At 39.4% G+C, this 18,074-nt stretch overlaps 1 protein-coding gene and 1 non-coding gene across 4 annotated transcripts in view; both read left to right on the top strand.

Moving 5' to 3' along the window:
• The window catches only part of tln2a (talin 2a), an 85,174-nt gene extending 67,323 nt beyond the window's left edge, over positions 1-17,851 (top strand). For 2 of the 3 annotated variants that reach the window (XM_028014462.1, XM_028014463.1), the window contains exons 37-59: positions 587-748; positions 943-1,083; positions 1,198-1,379; positions 2,871-3,003; positions 3,219-3,320; positions 4,179-4,349; positions 4,476-4,622; positions 6,110-6,211; positions 6,421-6,540; positions 6,718-6,864; positions 7,105-7,271; positions 8,023-8,206; positions 8,302-8,427; positions 9,972-10,088; positions 10,218-10,403; positions 10,497-10,604; positions 10,721-10,826; positions 11,764-11,769; positions 12,107-12,231; positions 13,577-13,765; positions 13,849-14,031; positions 14,675-14,800; positions 15,376-17,851. In XM_028014462.1, the coding sequence (XP_027870263.1) occupies positions 587-748; positions 943-1,083; positions 1,198-1,379; positions 2,871-3,003; positions 3,219-3,320; positions 4,179-4,349; positions 4,476-4,622; positions 6,110-6,211; positions 6,421-6,540; positions 6,718-6,864; positions 7,105-7,271; positions 8,023-8,206; positions 8,302-8,427; positions 9,972-10,088; positions 10,218-10,403; positions 10,497-10,604; positions 10,721-10,826; positions 11,764-11,769; positions 12,107-12,231; positions 13,577-13,765; positions 13,849-14,031; positions 14,675-14,800; positions 15,376-15,504 (3,159 nt within the window). In that variant the 3' untranslated portion in view covers positions 15,505-17,851. The remainder of the gene's footprint in view (positions 1-586; positions 749-942; positions 1,084-1,197; positions 1,380-2,870; positions 3,004-3,218; positions 3,321-4,178; positions 4,350-4,475; positions 4,623-6,109; positions 6,212-6,420; positions 6,541-6,717; positions 6,865-7,104; positions 7,272-8,022; positions 8,207-8,301; positions 8,428-9,971; positions 10,089-10,217; positions 10,404-10,496; positions 10,605-10,720; positions 10,827-11,763; positions 11,770-12,106; positions 12,232-13,576; positions 13,766-13,848; positions 14,032-14,674; positions 14,801-15,375) is intronic. The other variant, XM_028014464.1, reaches the window with a different exon arrangement.
• Positions 14,102-14,173, top strand: trnad-guc (transfer RNA aspartic acid (anticodon GUC)). Its single transcript has one exon. It is a non-coding gene; the product is annotated as a tRNA-Asp (tRNA).
• Positions 17,852-18,074: the final 223 nt, after the last annotated feature.

Here is an 18,074-nt window from a genome sequence, read left to right as displayed (position 1 = left end):
CAGTGATTTTATAACAACTGCTCTTTTAAAAAAAAATTTGTTACAAAAATCTGCATTTTTTCTTCCTACATTTCCATCTATCTTGACCTGAGGGATGCTGTTTTTTATAACACGTGTGTATATATATATATATATATTTTTTTTTTTTTTAGCTTTGGTGATTATACTTATACTGTGTTTGTGAAAATGATAATAAAAGTGACCCAACTTGTCTTTTTAGTGGCAAACCTTTTACTGATTTGTATTCAAATGGCCATCCTCCTTATATGAAAGTCTAATATTGATATTTCTCATTATCAGCTGGATTTTTCAATTATTATCTTCTTGAGTACAGCTAGCCTAAAGCTGAAGAGATGCTTATTAATATAAAAGTACTTCTTTTCTCTTTTCCTCACACTTCTATACAAGACTCTAGTTGCCATTTTATTGCTTAGTGGAGTTTCAATGATTCACTTTAACATTTATATAGTTATTTTTTGGTGTAAAAGGCAGGATGTTTTTGTAGCTGCTTTGTTTTAAACGAATAACTGTTTTGAGGTCAAATCTCCCTCGCTCAGTGTGTTTTTCATTGTTTATCATACAACAGGTGCTGTCTGCAGCCACAATTGTTGCAAAGCACACCTCTGCATTGTGCAACGCCTGCCGTCTGGCCTCATCCAAGACCACCAGCCCAGTTGCTAAAAGGCACTTTGTACAATCTGCCAAGGAGGTAGCTAATACCACTGCCAACCTGGTCAAAACCATCAAGGTAGGTCAGAACCGGCATTCCGCAGTGCATAATAATAATATTTTGGTAGAATTTCTTTCTTAATTTTTTTGACTTTGATTTATTTTCCAAATTAAGATATTTCTGCTCAATAATTTTGTGTCTGGTCTTAATGTTCTCTCAGTTTTTTGAAAGCTGACCCACTGATTTTGACTGGTTCTGTTCCGTTTTCAAAGGCTCTAGATGGCGATTTCTCAGAGGAGAACAGGAACAGGTGTCGGGTCACCACCGCTCCACTCATCGAAGCCGTGGAGAACCTGACGACGTTCGCCTCCAACCCCGAGTTTGCCAGCGTCCCAGCTAAAATCAGCACCGAGGTGTGTCCACGAGAACATCAGAAGCCACTGTTTACACCTTTGTAGTGAAACAGAGGAGTGTGGAACACATTCAGGCGTTTCTAATTTACTTAAGAAGCATTTTTCCCCTTAAAGGGCTCAGCAGCTCAGGTACCCATCCTCCACTCGGCACGCTCCATGCTCGACAGCTCCACCCACCTGCTCAAAACGGCACGTTCATTGGTTATCAACCCCAAGGACCCGCCCACTTGGTCCGTTCTGGCTGGTCACTCTCGCACCGTCTCCGACTCCATCAAGGGTCTCATCACAGCCATACGGTTAGTGAGGGAGGGATTGTTCAGATCTTATGCATCATGTTTACGTTGATTTCTATGAAGAGATGTAGGTGTTAAAATTGCGAAATGAGAGTTTCATTAACTAGATCTAATACACACTAGATCTAATAAACAGGACATTTTTATTTCTGTTCATTCTGATTAGCATGGGTTACAGCTAATCGAAAGTTCTTATAAAAGTAGAACATCACAGAAGTCTGATAAAAACACATTGTTATGTTATGGCCTGCATCATTATGGACTTCTGCTTACTTGACATTTGACTAACGCACAGTCATCAGGGTGCTGCCTCCAAACATATGAATGGAAAGTTAAGTGTTGGGCAAAAGTGTGGCAGAGGCATGGAATCCATGCTGCTCAGTGTCCATTATGGAGTTTCCAGAGTCAGTAATGATCTGTGTCATCTACTGGTAATGAAACACGCTCAGCCGTGTTTCATTAAGTCTAAATCTTTGCAGTTGTCTATCTGGAAATTTTAATGCAATTCATGCTTCCCTCTGCTGATGAGCTTTTTAGAAATGCTGATTTTAATTTTCAGAAAGTCCTAGTGCCTGATCACACTTCAAACCTGCCAAAACTGCCTGTAATGACCTTCATATTTCCTTTTTATTCCTATAATAATAATAAGGAAAATTATAGGTTTCCTTTACCTTTAAGTATTCATAAAAGTTTTTTGAATATGTCAATGTGTGTATAATGAATCCTTATGAACTTCAGGTTGAACTGAATGAATTAAAACATTTTTTGATTATATCCCCATTTATTAAAATTCACCTCTAAAGATGTTGAACTTGCTCAGCCAAGATTATGGATTAAAATTGTCTTTATACAGTCATTCATGATGACAATTTTGCAGGTTTAATTTTTTCTTTCACACCTTTTTGCTCCTGACCTTGTTCAGAACAACACCGATCCCCCAGAGGGACTCGACCCCCAACAACAGACGCACTGAATTTTGAGGCTTTCTTCTCTTCCCAGAACATCTACAAATTAGCATTCACACACAGCCAGCCAGCTTAGCATCTCTTTCAGTTCTGCAGCTCTTATCGCAGGCTTCCTCATGGACTGCAAATTCACAACTGGGACTTTGGCCCATGCCTTTAATGGGATTCTATGAGCTTCTGCGGTGCTGGCGAATACAAATGGCAAAGGACCTCTCTGTCCTGCAGAGGTCGATCTCATAACTCTGTTCGTCTCATTAAACACAAAGATGAGGTTTTCTGGTAGATTTTCTCACTATCCCACCACAAGGCCAAAGTGATACTTAACAGACTTAATCTGCCCATGAGGCCAGAGCCACAGGCAGCTAAATTACCTTCTCATCTTGATTTTCTTGCGCAAAGAAAATGTTTTAAAAATACATCTGTTTTTCTCTTCTGTTGTCCTGTCTTCTTCATCTGTTCATTTTTATTAATATCAGAGTATTTCATTGCTTTTAGTTCTTAACCTTTTTTTTTTTTGTCTGGTTTTCAGAGACAAGGCTCCTGGCCAGCGGGAGTGCGACTCGTCAATTGATAACATTAACAAATGTATCCGAGACATTGAGCAGGCCTCTCTGGCAGCCGTCAGTCAGAACCTCCCCAGCAGGGACGACATCTCACTAGAGGTGAGCAGCTGAGACAAGACAATATTATCACAATGTTCTGAGCCCATTAGATCCTCCTGCTGAATGTTTGTACCAAGAGAATCCAAAGATCTTCACGTTTCTCCTTTGCATCTTTGTTTTATGTTGCTTCCTGACGGCTTGTCTACACAAACCAATACATTATAATTAAATAAAATGAAATAATGCCACTTAACTTCTTTTAATCCCTGGTTCAGGCACTACAGGAGCAGCTGACCTCTGCTGTGCAGGAAATCGGTTACTTAATTGACCCCGTTTCAACAGCTGCCAGAGGCGAAGCTTCCCAACTAGGACACAAGGTATGTGGGCCAGGACGGTAATCACAAGTGCACTGGAATAATGGAACAACAGAGTGGCGTGATTTTTGATATGTTCTGTTAAAGCAATGGGAAATGTGACAAAATTATGGAAATTACCAAAACTTCAGATGCCTTTTAATAAGAGTTGGACAGAACACACTCACCTTAGACAGGTAGGGTGGGGCAAGGTCATAAAAAGCCATTTTTAAAATCAATTTTTTGATTTTAAAGTTATATTTATTGATTTATATTCTTTATCTTCAGTTTGGAACATGTCAACTTGATTTTAACATTTTACCGACAGCGTTTGTAGTTTTGACTTACTGATTGAATGCATACATCTAAAACTAAAAAGGAGCCGTTTTAAACGTTTTAGAGTTTTCGACTCATATTCAGGTTAAACTGGAACTGTTATCCTTTAAACTTGATGTGGTTAAAAAAGTGCTAAATCTTTTTTTGTTTTTTACAAATAGATTACCAAAGCTATCAAATACTTCTTGAGGGATTTAGCATTGATTTTAAGATACCCAGTCCTTTTTGTGCAAATTGAATAGTTACAGATTTTGGAGTAGAGCTTGTCTAAGCTGCTGTGAAAGGTCCTGCACCACACTATGAAAACTGAAGACAATTTCATGCGATGTGTTGTTTTGTGATTTGTAAAACGTACACAATAGACTTCTGAACTAAAACTGAGTCTTGAAAAGGATGGACATTTTAAACAGAAAATGTGTATGAGCTCTGTAAACGTTTTGTTGCACGCTTGAGGAAAAGAAAGTTAGAAAGTCATGTGAAGACTCAAGTGTTATTGAGTCTTCTGCTCACAGAACGTGTATATTTTTGTATATTTTTCCCCATCAGGTTACCCAGCTGGCGGGTTACTTTGAACCTCTCATCAAGGCTTCTGTGGGTGTCGCCTCCAAGCTCAGTGACCACCAGCAGCAGATGACTTTCCTGGACCAAACTAAGACACTGGCTGAGTCTGCCCTGCAGATGCTCTATGCTGCAAAGGAGGGTGGAGGAAATCCAAAGGCAAGGACATTTTTTAATCCCCTATGTTTTGTTTAAACTAATTCTGCCCAGCAGCTGAGATGATTTAAGAAGTCTCAAGAAGGATATTTAACCTTCTCCGCTGGTACTTGTGTGATAACTTCATAGGCAGCCCATACCCATGATGCCATTGCGGAGGCAGCTCAGCTCATGAAGGAGGCAGTGGATGACATGATGGTGACGCTGAATGAGGCGGCCAGTGAGGTGGGCATGGTGGGAGGAATGGTGGAGTCCATCGCTGAGGCCATGGCCAAGGTAAGTTCATCCAGGGAGGGAAATTTTAACTCCACAGTGAATGAATGAAAACCCTCTCACTCAAGAAATGTTTGCTGCTATTGCTTTCTAACTGTACAGTGTCTTGGAAAGTCTTACTACCCTTTGATGTATAGTAAGTCATGTCCCTAAAATTTTAGGGGATTTTATGTGAGCCCATAATCAAAATGAAAGGAAAATTAGACTCAATGTTTTACTTTTCTTCACATAAACATCCCTTTCCAGTTTTGAATGACTGATTGAACAGTTCTCCATGAGACAACCTCACTGATTTAAAAGTTTTTTCTCTGATGTGATTTGCAGGTCTTTGTGATTCTGGTTCTGTAACGACCCACTGAGGCCTTTACAGAACATTTGAGATTGAGATGAGATTTGTCATAGGTTGACTTTTTCTGTCACATAAAATCCCCTAAAAAGACATCAACACCTGTGGTTGTCATGTGACAAAATGTCTGAAGGCTCAAGGTGTATTGATGCTTTTGCAGTGGTCTAGAATAAATTATTGTATAATAATATAAGTTTCAGAATTTATTCTGTTAAAAAGCTTATTGGTTTTCTTAAGCTTGTCACCTCATGTTCGCAGCATAATGACTGCAATCTTTGTTTTGTTTAAGCGCACTTAAATAATTCAGTGGGGGAAAATTAACTGTTGACGTGTCCATCCTTAAACAAAGCCAGGCTTTTTTCCAACAGCAAAACTGTTGTCAAAACGATAAAGTGCAAAGAAAGTCAGGAACCTTTTTACCCTGATAACAGGTGAGGAATAACACTAGCTCGTTACTTCCTTACACTCCAGAACTAGAATTATCACTAAGGCAACAATTACTCAGATGTGTGACCTCACCAGAGAGAATGACATGTTTGAATTCATTTAACATTATGGATTATTTATAAAATGATTAGTTGTAGCTCTGCATTTTCAGCATTCGGGAGTCTATTTGCCCGCGTGACCTTCAGCGCAGTTGATTAAACGGGGATAATCAATCTGTATAATGGTTTGTTGTCCTCTGTGATTCGAGCAGAGCTCATTTGAAGCTTTTTCTCATGAACTCAGTCACTTATTCAAGGCTGCAGATTCCAAGCTGCGACATCTCTCAGCGGGAGTGGCGAAGATCACGCACTTATAATATTATGAATTCCTATCAATCCGGGCATGCTTTTCCCACATGTTATCTTTTTTCGTCTCTTCCTTTCCTGTGACAGGCACTTGTGTTGAGCACTGTCTAATTTAGTAAAAGTGCTGGAAACATTATGCCTGCATTGCTTTTTTCAAAGCTGTAATTACAAACTTGGGTGGATAATTTATAATGAGTGTAAAGAATTCATTTGTTTGCTTTTAAAGATGATTTGCAGGTGAAATTATGCCTGAAGCTAAAGACCTAAAAGATTTTCTTTCTCTGATGTGTGCATAGTGAACAAATACAAGTGAGCTGCAGTGCCATTTCTAACTAGCTTGTGTCCAAATTTAGCTTGATGAAGGAACGCCTGCTGAACCTGAAGGCTCCTTTGTGGATTACCAGACTAACATGGTGAAACATTCAAAGGCTATTGCAGTTACTGCCCAGGAGATGGTAAGCCTTCACGACAAGTACAACTCCAACTTGACAAAGTTGAGAATATTTATAAGATTATCATATGTCCTGTAAACAATTGTGACATGTAGTAATTTGGCCGATGCTTTATGAAAGGTCACCAGTTTTAAAAAGCTGATCACTAGGCTGAAATGAACCCATGTGTTTTATCTCTACTCTGAAGTTCATTGTGTGTGTTTATCCATTAGATGACCAAATCAGTGACCAGTCCGGATGAGCTGGGGGCTCTGGCCTCTCAAGTGACCGTGGACTACAGCCAGTTGGCCGTTCAGGGACGGCTGGCTGCTCACACTGCTGAGCCAGAAGAGGTGAGGAGGAAACTAAGACACTCATAAAGCAGCTCCAGTTTCACAAGCCAAGGAGATGGAGTTTAGTCATCAGGAACAAAGAAGCCAGTTAATTAACGAGGATCTTTCTGTACAATTAAAATATCGTCTTTGTAAATCTGTGCTAAAGTTTTCTGGTCGGCTTCTCCGTTGTTGCAGATCGGCTTCCAGATCAAGAGCCGAGTGCAGGAACTCGGTCATGGCTGCATCTTCCTGGTCCAGAAGGCCGGAGCTTTGCAGATCAGCCCGTCCGACAGCTTCACAAAGCGGGAGCTCATCGACTGCGCCCGTGCTGTCACAGAGAAGGTATCAAATTCATAAAACCTAGCTGCGTGGCATTTCTAAAAAAAAAAAAAAAAAAAAAAAAACATTTTCTGCAAGTTCATTAAAAAATTTCATTGAAAGCGATTAGTTTCCCTTAATAAAGAATTAGCAAACAAAACTCACTCAGCTAGTTGCTCTTTAAAATAAAAAAAGGTTGTACCTGCAGGTAATTGTCCATCCTCACCTGTATATTTATGGATTTTAATCTCTCTACGTCCTCAGGTGTCCTTGGTGCTGTCAGCCCTCCAGGCTGGTAATAAGGGCACCCAAGCCTGCATCACCGCTGCCAGCGCCGTGTCGGGCATAATCGCAGATCTGGACACCACCATCATGTTTGCATCTGCAGGCACGCTCAATGCAGAAAATGACGAGTCCTTCGCAGACCACAGGTCGGAGCATGAAATACTTGAATATAAACATAATTACAGCTTCTTGGTTCAGGCAATTTTTCATCCCAGACTGACAGAATGAAGTGTAATCTGCTAAATGCAAAGGAAGACTTTGGTGTTTTAAGATACAAATTACCCAGAGTGCACTAAAGATGACGGAAGTGTCACACTGCATTAAATTAATATTTTGGACTGTACTTCACTCTGAATGCACAGTCTTACTGTTTTTAGGATGAATTGATTGATTTATTTGTGTACTCCTGGGCCCCTCTTCATGTTTAAAAGGCACATCGTCTCCTGTCAATGGAGTTCTGAATGCAGCACAGTGCAGAGATGGACATATCTGCTGATTCAAGCTGAGACCTGTGACATTACATTACATGGATCCTTTCAGGCAGTGCTCAGGCAGTTTTTGCCTCATGCTAGAATAGAAAAGCATAAGTGGTAGTGCTGCATAAATTTGGTTTCAGGGTGTACAGAAGTCTTAAAAACTTGAGAATTTCCTGCAGATTTGTGGCTGTCCTCCCTAACAGTTTTGGAAACAGTTCTGCTTAGAAATCAAAACATCTGTGCGACCGATGATTGCTTCTGCAAGTGTTAGGCTTTGAGTTTAAGCTTGTATTTACTCAAAATAATATTTGAAATTTTTCTGCAAAAGCTCACATTTCTTCAAAGCTCAACTGAATACTTGTCATATTTTGTGGGACAAGTAGTTTGTTTTTTTAACTTTCACTCTCTTTTCTGGAATCAGGGAAAACATTCTGAAGACCGCCAAAGCTCTGGTTGAGGACACCAAGATGCTTGTGTCCGGAGCCGCTTCTGGACAGGACAAGTTGGCCCAGGCCGCCCAGTCTTCTGCCAAAACCATCACCCAGCTCACCGATGTTGTCAAACTGGGAGCAGCCAGCATCGGCTCTGATGACCCTGAGACACAGGTGACTATTAGTTGTGAAATTATGTCATGTCACTTCTTTGTGCTTCCCAGACGTCACGGTAACAAGTCAGTGTCCCTGTCTACCTTTTTCACCAGGTGGTTCTGATTAATGCAGTCAAAGACGTGGCCAAGGCGCTAGCTGAACTCATTAGTGCCACCAAGTGTGCGGCCGGGAAGGCAGCAGATGATCCGTCTATGTACCAGCTGAAGAGTGCTGCTAAGGTGGGAAAAAAGTGTTTGACGGATCAATTTCTCCATGCATTGGTGTAATATGATATGAACTGTGAACCTTATGAACAACAAAAAATAAACCCATCTAAAATACTTTTTTTTGGTTATTTATATCTTATCGTGGGAGGCCTAAGGAAAGAGGAAATCTGAAATGCATATGAAACCCTGTTCAACAGAAATGAACAGTTGAATTGTCTTTTCTGACACACATGCAGTGTTAAAGCTGCAGCTCATAATTCACTGATTACACTGTTCGACTCCTCATTATCACTCTGAGCTGGGAAGATGTCGGTTCAGTCAGCAACAGCCCAAGGTGTCAAAGTCTTGCAGATGGTGAAAAAACATCCATATTTAGGTTTAAGGTTGGAAAACAGAAACTGTTTTAAAGATTTGTAGTTTATTTTCCTTCTGTCATTCATTAAGGTAAAAAGCATCTTTATTTGGATATTGAAAACTACAAACAGAACAACAATGTTTCCCATAATTTAGGTGTAGAGGTTTTAGAATTTAAATTAGTTTATATCATGAGCAGGAGAGTCATTCATGTGAGACTTTTAATGATTTGTTTACAGCGTTCTTTCCTTTGGCTGAACTGAAGAAACAACTCTATTGGGCTCAAAAGTTTAATTTCATCGTGGCGTTTTAGTGGTGCTATTAAGACTTTTCTGGAATTTAAAGGAAATGTTTTCATTCCCTACCAAAACATTACTTGTATGTGACTTTCGTATCTTTATACTGCATACAAAACATTTTTTACTGATATGACAAAAAGCTTGAACATATATTGACATAAGGTAAACCATTAAAATGCTGTCTACATTGTTTTAAACTGTGTGATTGTGAGCGTGAGTGGGAATAAAAATAGCAATAGGTATTTTTTTTAAATCAAATCAAATTTTATTTGTATAGCACATTTCAGCAGCAAGGCATTTCAAAGTGCTTTACATCACATCAAACACCGAAACACAGTGCAACATAGAATCAACAATCAAAAACATGACATTAAGTCAGGTTCCATCAATAAATTTGTAATTGATGTTTCAAATACAATCCTAAAATAACATTTTGTTCCATATAACACAGTAGGAGTGTAACCTGTAAACCTTTTATGGATGCAAACTCGACTGAAATCCCACTTGTTTAGGATTGTATTTGAAACGTAATCATTTACAAATAAATGATTACGTTTAAATAAAATTTGATTAAGTTACGGTATGAGTTCATTTTCTGACGAGAGTAATCAGAATTGTGACCCTCTGTATTACAGTCCTGCAGATTACAGCGCCCCCTGGAGCCACAATGTGTAATGGTTACTGAATTTGATGGATTTTAATCATTATTCAGAATACACAATATGCAGAGGATAAATTAACTTATGATTGTAACTTTCCATTTTACTTTTCCCTTTTATGTACTTTTATCACCTTTATAACCAAACTGCGAATAAATGGGCCTTTATTTACTGATTTAAGAATGATTTCTCATGGGGGTAAGGCATCTTAACTGGGTGTAAAACCAGTAATGCTGTGCTCCAGGTGATGGTGACCAATGTGACGTCCCTGCTGAAGACTGTCAAGGCTGTGGAGGACGAGGCGACTCGGGGCACCAGGGCACTTGAGGCGACGATCGAGTGCATCAAACAGGAAATGGCGGTACGAAAAGCCAGGAAAAAACTCATTAGCTGGAAAAACTCATCAGTTTTGGGGGTTTTTTCACCAAGACTCAGTGATTTAGTCTTTTAGTTGCGTAACTTTACTGTCTGGTTTTCTCCATCCTATCAGCTGTTTCAGTCTAGGGACGCTCCCAATAAGACCACCACACCAGAGGAGTTCATACGCATGACTAAGGGCATCACCATAGCTACCGCTAAAGCTGTGGCTGCAGGAAACTCTGCACGCCAAGAGGATGTCATCCATACAGCCAACCTGAGTCGCAAAGCTATCTCCGACATGCTAACAACCTGCAAGGTGCCGAGCCGCTTCAATATATGCTGGCTGCCATGTGCTAAAGAGATTAAATTGGAAAAGTTAAAGTGTTTATTGATTGATTTTCCTTTCCAGCAAGCGGCTTACCACCCAGAGGTCAACGAAGAGGTCAAGAACAGAGCCCTGATGTTTGGAGCAGAATGCACAACTGGATACATTGATCTCCTGGAACAAGTATTGCTGGTAGGTCGAAAACCACATCAGGAAGGGTTTGCATGGAAATAACTTTCCCCTTTTTGTTAGCTAGCTCCCACTCTCGCCTGTACAAGTGTGTTTTAGTGATCAGCGTATGTGCTCAGGTGATGCAGAAGCCCTCAGCAGAGCAGAAGCAGCACCTGGCAGCTTGCTCCAAACGAGTGGCAGGCGCTGTCACGGAGCTCATCCAGACTGCCGAGGCCATGAAAGGTAACGGCCGCCACCCAGACCGGCACCTAAAGACAGAGCCGTGCAGAAGTATTCCAGCCTCTTGTACCTTTCCGCATTTTGTCACATAACAACCACAGATTTTAATGTGTGCTATTGGGGTGATGCTCCAACACAAAGTAGATCATATGTGTGAGTCTGAAGAAAAAGAATGAAAGATTCTCAACATTATTATTATTATTTTGTTTTTACAAAAAAAAAATCTCAAGTGTTGTTTGCATTTGTATTCAGCCAACCAATGTGAATACTGCATCGAAACATTTTATCTTAGAAAACGCCTCAACCTCAGTCAGATTAGATGGAAAGTATCTGAATTCTTGTCTCAAATCCCCAAATGGATTTCGGTCTAGACTTTTATTTGAATAGGCTTTGATTTAAGTACTTGTGTTGCACTTCTGGTGGTATTTAGATTGTCTTTAAGGTTGTAGTCTGTCTGTTGCAGCCTCTAACATGTCTTCCTCAAGACATTATGTATTTAGCTCCATCCATCTTTCCATTAACGCTGATGAGCTTCACTCTGCTGGAGAAATGCAAACCATGGATGAGATGTTGTGTTCAGGATCATGTATTAATATTAGATTTCTGTCACACTGTGTCTTTTTATTTTGACTCTTTTTACCCATTAGATGACTTTTGATAATGGCTTGCACTGGATTTTATTTAGGAGTAGCAGAGCAAAGGGGCCTAAATACAAATGTGCACCACATGTTACTGAAGATATTTTTTCAGTTTTGTTTCATTCTATCAGGACGCCCTACATTGTGTTGGTGTATCACCTGAAATTAATTATCACTTGGATGTTTTTGGTTACAAAATGTGAAAGAGCTCCAGGGATTTGCATAATTTTGCACGGCCCTGTATAAAACAGACATTTTTAAACATTTTAATAATGTTCCTGCCCCCTCTTATTTTGCCACAGACGGAGGTAAGTTAGCATTGATTTGTGTACTGTGACTTCTTCAGCACTACCAAGGGTTTCTTTAATCAGCCACCATCAGGCTTCTCAAGCATCTTTGTCTTTATTTATCGCACCTTATTTCCATTTAATCTACATTACTTCATTTTCAGCCTGTTTGTTCGCTCCATCAGCTGTGCATGGAGATGTGCGGAGATTTGCTTTTTTCTGTGCTCATGGTTCTGTTGTTTTCTTTTGTGATCGGCGTGTTGAGGCATGCTGTGATGCAACACAGGTTTCTAAGGCAGTGTTTGATTTCTGCCTTTGAGTTTAAAACCTAATGGTGTGTGTGTATTCCGCGCTTCAGGTTCAGAGTGGGTGGACCCAGAGGATCCTACTGTGATCGCAGAGACTGAGCTGCTCGGGGCCGCGGCGTCCATCGAGGCGGCAGCGAAAAAGCTAGAGCAGCTGAAACCTAGAGCAAAGCCAAAGGTGGGGGACTTAGTGATGGATAACTGAGGGATAAAAGGGGGGAAATAGTTTTAAAATTTCTTAAATTGCACAAAAATGTAGACATTAATTTTGTTGGCTGCTGTAAAAAATAAAAAAATAAAATTAAATAGATTTTCGGGCCTATATTAGTAAATGTACAACTGAATGAGATATGGATATGAAAGTATGTAATTCACAATTTTTTCTCCGCAAGATAGATCTAATTTAAATTTTTTGACTTGATGTTAATGGATACAATTTCCTTAATTTGTTGTTTACATTTGTTACCAATGGTAAGGTGTCACTAAGATGAAAATAATAATTCACCGGTGATTCTAAATTTTAGTCAAACTACTCTTTTAGCATTTATTTGTGAATGAAAGTTAATTTTATAAAAACCCACTGTAACTGCGCAGCTGCTTTAAATGCTTCAAAGGATTTTATAATATCTCTTATTTAATGCAGTAAAGAAATGTCTAAAGGTTAGAATATGCTCTAGTAAAAGCATTTAGGAACTATAAATAGGGTGTTTCATTGTTAAAACAGCACATCTTGTATCTAAAACAACTTTTTAAAATAAAACTGTTATTGAAATGTAAATAATGCATTCAATTTTACATCAGTCCTTTATCTGGTGTTTGTTTTAGCAATGAAACCTAATCAGAAAGACATTAGTACTGTTATATTTTTAATAACAAAATATCGTCATGTTGTCATTCCAAAATTGACTAATATTATTGCACATTAAATGTTTTCGAATACATAAAAAAGTAACATAGTTTCTTTAGTTATTTAGGTGTCTTTCTAAAGCAGAACACTTTTGTGAAGATTTCTGTCCACCTTCATCTTCAGTCTTTCTCATTTTTATGTGAAACGCACAAACCCAGCCTCTGAGGTGCCGTCTCTGTTTGCATCCCACGCTCCCACAACAACACAGTTTACAGTCCCCCCTCCTCCTCCTCCTGTTCCTTTTCCCTAATCCATTTCCCATCAACTCATATGTCCTGGTTTTAGCTTAGTCCGTCTGAGTCTGCTGCCATTTAAACCCCCATCCTCTCCTCCCTTGCCCGCCCCCACCACCGGAGGCCTTCTCTGCAGGGCTCTGTCTGATATGTTTGATATATTAGGTTGTTATTCAGTCCCAACTATATATCAAACATATTCCTACGGTGTCCTGCTCTGTCTACAGACTTGTGGTGTGAATGTGGGTCTGTGTGTGAGAATGTCTGAAATACTGAATGTTTGTTCCTCTTCAGTTGATCCAGACTAATTTTGTTTAGTTTTTTTAGGAGTTAGGAACTAGTGTTTCTGGTATTTTACTGACTGGCCCTCCTTCCGCCCTCAGCAAGCAGACGAGACGCTGAACTTTGAGGAGCAGATCCTGGAGGCTGCCAAGTCCATTGCCGCAGCCACCAGCGCGTTGGTCAAATCTGCCTCAGCCGCTCAAAGGGAGCTGGTGGCCCAGGGCAAAGTGGGCTCCATCCCTGCCAATGCTGTGGATGATGGACAGTGGTCGCAGGGGCTCATCTCTGCCGTAAGTTCTTGCCACTGAAGAGATCCAGCCGATAACAATCAGAGCAAACATTTGTAAAATTTCCTTTAATTATTATCTCACAGGCACGTATGGTAGCAGCAGCAACAAGCAACCTGTGCGAAGCAGCCAACGCCTCAGTGCAAGGCCACGCCAGTGAGGAGAAGCTCATCTCTTCAGCCAAACAGGTGGCGGCCTCCACTGCCCAGCTGCTGGTGGCCTGCAAGGTGAAGGCGGACCAGGACTCCGAGGCCATGAGAAGACTGCAGGTATGCAGTTAGCATCCTGAACCGTATTTACGAAAACCTAAATTTATTTTTATTAGTACCATAAATTGTCTCCTCGTTAGTACAGTGGTGAGTATCCCCGCCTGTCACGCGGGAGACCGGGGTTCGATTCCCCGAGGGGGAGTGAAGTTTGTTTCAGGTCCCTCTTGAAAATGAGATCTAGATCTCAATGGGGTTTACCTGATTAAATAAAGGAATAATAAAAATAAAAGTGTGATTATGGTGATAAAAAGCTGTTTTGATAATCTCACTAGTGTTTTTTCTTACAATTCACACCACTTTTCTATTTTTTGCCGTGGTTAATCCATCTTTAGCAGGTAAGAAAAATCTGAATAATTAACAGTTTTCATAGAGAGCATGTGGTAAGCTTGACTTGTAATGTCCAGACACTCCATTTGTTTCCTGGTTGTTAGAAAAACATCTTAGTTCAAAATGTTTGAACTAAATGGAAGAATAGTCTCTTCCATTTTCAGCAGCTAACACTTGCTGCTGAAAAGTGCATTTCTCAAATGGGATATTTTTTCTCTTTTTTGACTTGCAATGCCATTAATGTATTAACATAAAACAGTTTCAATGAACAATTTTCCATTTAACCTTTCTGCCATTGTTCTATTTTTCTCCGTAGATTGCCGGGAATGCAGTAAAAAAGGCATCAGACAATTTGGTCCGGGCGGCTCAGAAAGCAGCTTTTGACAAAGCGGATGAGGACAATGTGGTTGTCAAGACAAAGTTTGTGGGTGGAATAGCACAGGTAATGATTTAAACGTCATGTCTTTCTAGTTGCTACATAAATGTTTTCTGATAGAACGTTAATATTATTGCAAACATGAGAGGCTGATCTGTTGTAAAAAAAAAATTTAATAAATAAATTTAAAAAAAACAATAATCAAGTTTTATTATTATAATCTGTGATTGTGCTCTTTTATAGTATTACTACTACAAAGATTATTTATCCATCTTGGCACCCAAGAGGTGTTGAGAGACAAACTGTACTCTCCAGCCAAGTGCAATAATGTTTTTGGTCATAAAAGGAAAAATTGTCAGAGCTAAATACATTTTAGCTTGACATGTTTTTACTTATTTACACTATTTCACTAGAGTATGTGTTATTTTAATTATACAATTGTGGGAATTTTTGTTCACTGTCATTCAGATGTAACGACGTAAAGAAAAAAATACCTTAAAGGATTTGTTTTGTTAATGTTCTCAACTTTGTAGCAATACCAGTTTATTTATGCACGTGCAACCTTTTGGACTAAATGTTTCTTCCACCTCTGCTAACATGAGTATTAAAAAAATAAAACAATTTCTGTACCGTCTGCGCAGATCATTGCAGCCCAGGAAGAGATGCTGCGGAAGGAGCGGGAACTGGAGGACGCCAGGAAGAAGCTGGCTCAGATCAGGCAGCAGCAGTACAAGTTTCTGCCAAGCGAGCTACGAGAAGACGCCAACTGATACCTGCTGTGTGATGAGCACATCTGTGTTTGGTGCGGCAAACCTGGACAGGTGTATGGCCCTCAGTGACTTCTGTGACCGGTTCTTGAAAGACCGGTACTTCATTGCATGAAAAGATCTTAAATAGCTACGAGTCGGTTTAAAATACTGCTGTGTGGAGTCAACTACTTCCTGCAAACAACATAAAGATTGACCTGACAGAACTTAGTGCTCTCTTATACTGTCTATAATAACTACTTAACCCAGAATGTGACATCCCTCGGACAAACAGCACAGCTCACATTTCACCCTATAAGCTTTTGTTTTCCATTTCCGCTTGCAGCTCCATTGCACAAGCTTTCAAATGAAGAACTGATTGTACTGCTGCTTGTATTGCTTAGCCATATAAACACAACATGAATCTGAAGGCAAAAAAAATACTCCCCAAAACATTTCAGCTTGGTACTCTGACTGTGTGAATGTTGGCCTTTATGCTCCAGTTACACCTTAACGTCTGTGTGAATCGTGTGAATCGCTGTGGCACGTCTCTGCTTTAATTCAGTGGTCAGTAACCTTAATGTGAAGTAAGATAATCCAGTCGTATAAATATTTTTTCCTCCATTCTGCTTCCTTATATTTCTCATCTCTTTAGGCAAAACATATGAAGATGCAACACATTTTACTGATTTCTCAAAGACACTATGAATACGTTTTGCTATGTGCAACCACTGTGTTACATTGTGAATGTTTTTTTTTCTTCTACGCAGGAAAACATGTTACCACAGAGATTATTTATTACGGTAGGGTAATTTTAGCTGGGAGGGGTCTATTTTCAGGGTCAGATAAGGTCTGAGTTTATAGCAACCAACAGCAGAAGATTGTGTGGCTTCCAAGCAGGGTGTCGGATATTTTCCAAAACCATAAAACATGTTTTTTTTAATTGCTTATCGTTGTAGGCGATGAAAGTATGAACAATGCAATAACATAACAGGTGCTTTAGGGGGCAGCATTGGTTGCGTTCATGCTGTGCAGAAAGTGAAATGTGTTTTTTAAGTAAATAAATATTTCAATGATCTTTGTAACCTGGCAGCTGTACAAAGAAAATTGAGACTACATTTATGAAAAAAAGTATGTTGTTAACGCGTTGATTTATTTGGAGGGCACAGTAACTGTCTCTTCTAGAGTTACTTAATGACAATTTCTAAAGCAATATCTTCACTGCCTGGTATTTCTTTTGTTCAAATTCAGCAACAAAAAATGTTGCAATCAGTTAACTCTCTCAAACATTTGACTGCTGAGAGAAAGTAAAAGTGAAGCAAGTGCAAAGATAATCACAAAGTTTTGTCTTGTTTTTTGTTGCTGCGCTGCAACTTTAACCAACAAGCAGAACAGGTTATGTTTACAGCGTTTGATTGTGATGTCATCAAACATTTCCCTCTTCTTATTCTAGAGGACATTATTCAGTTAGATATTACACTACACTGTAAGTTTAGGTCCTAGGTGAGGATGCAAAGCATTATGCTTTAGGAGTAATTCACACCTCCACATAGCAACACTGTATCCTGCAGCATGTAAGCAGTGTGTTTTTCTAAGTTGACTTTTGTTTCAGTTGATTCCTGGTATTGTGACCTGTGTGTGTGTGTGTGTGCGCGCGTGTGTATGTGTGTGGACATTTTGAAAGAGATGGGGAGCATCCACCGCTTATCAGTACAGTCTGTAGTGTTATTATTGTTAGTGCCTTAGTCGTTTACTCATACAGCGTCTGCTGCTGCAGCGATAGCTTCACGTAGAAGACAAGTTTTTGCTCGGAAACGTCTGTTCCTGTCTGTGGTATTTTAACATGCTGTTCCTTTAAGTGCTGAAACAACTGCGCCTCCTTTATCTCTCCTCTCTGCCACATGTAAAGCCTTTTCTGGGTTGACAAATGGACTGTCTGCCAGTCAGAAAATAAAATGTGTTTGAAGTTTAAAATGTATTATAATACATATATGAATACATTTTTGTACTGACTTTTATGGGCATGTAACCACAGTGCTTCTGAACAAAAACATTCACCAGAGACAAAAGTGTTTTAGCCCAACTGCTTTGTGTGTAATGAAGTCCCCAACATTTTACGAATGAGTTTTTTTTTTCTTGTGCTTTTAAGATACTTCGGAAAATAAATTTGATAGGAATATTTCAATATATCTGTCACTGTTTTATTGCTGTGTGGAGTAATAGAAGTGTTCCCACTACCGTAAAAGAAATTGAATTAAAAGGTTGTTACATTAAAGATGAATGATAAATTAGGATACTGAGAATATTTATCTGGCCTGAATAAAACTTATTTTTTGTATTCACTGAAAATAAAGCATTTCAATGTAAATGATGTTTTGCGTGTATTTTTTGAGTTCCTGGCATTTCTGTGGAACATTTCTACGTATGGAAGAGCGCTGTTCAATCATCTGAAAAGGATATGACACAACAAACCTACAAACACATATCCATTGTAATTATTTAAGTTCTCTTGGAATTATTAAAGTACTTTACAGGTGAACTAAATGTGTTACTCATATGAAATCCTAATTGAAGTTTGTGGTTGTGATGTGATG

Source organism: Xiphophorus couchianus, chromosome 4, assembly GCF_001444195.1.
Source record: "Xiphophorus couchianus chromosome 4, X_couchianus-1.0, whole genome shotgun sequence".
Classification (NCBI taxonomy): Eukaryota; Metazoa; Chordata; class Actinopteri; order Cyprinodontiformes; family Poeciliidae; genus Xiphophorus; species Xiphophorus couchianus.
Note: the sequence above shows the minus strand (reverse complement) of the source record. Positions and strands in the feature narration are given on the sequence as shown.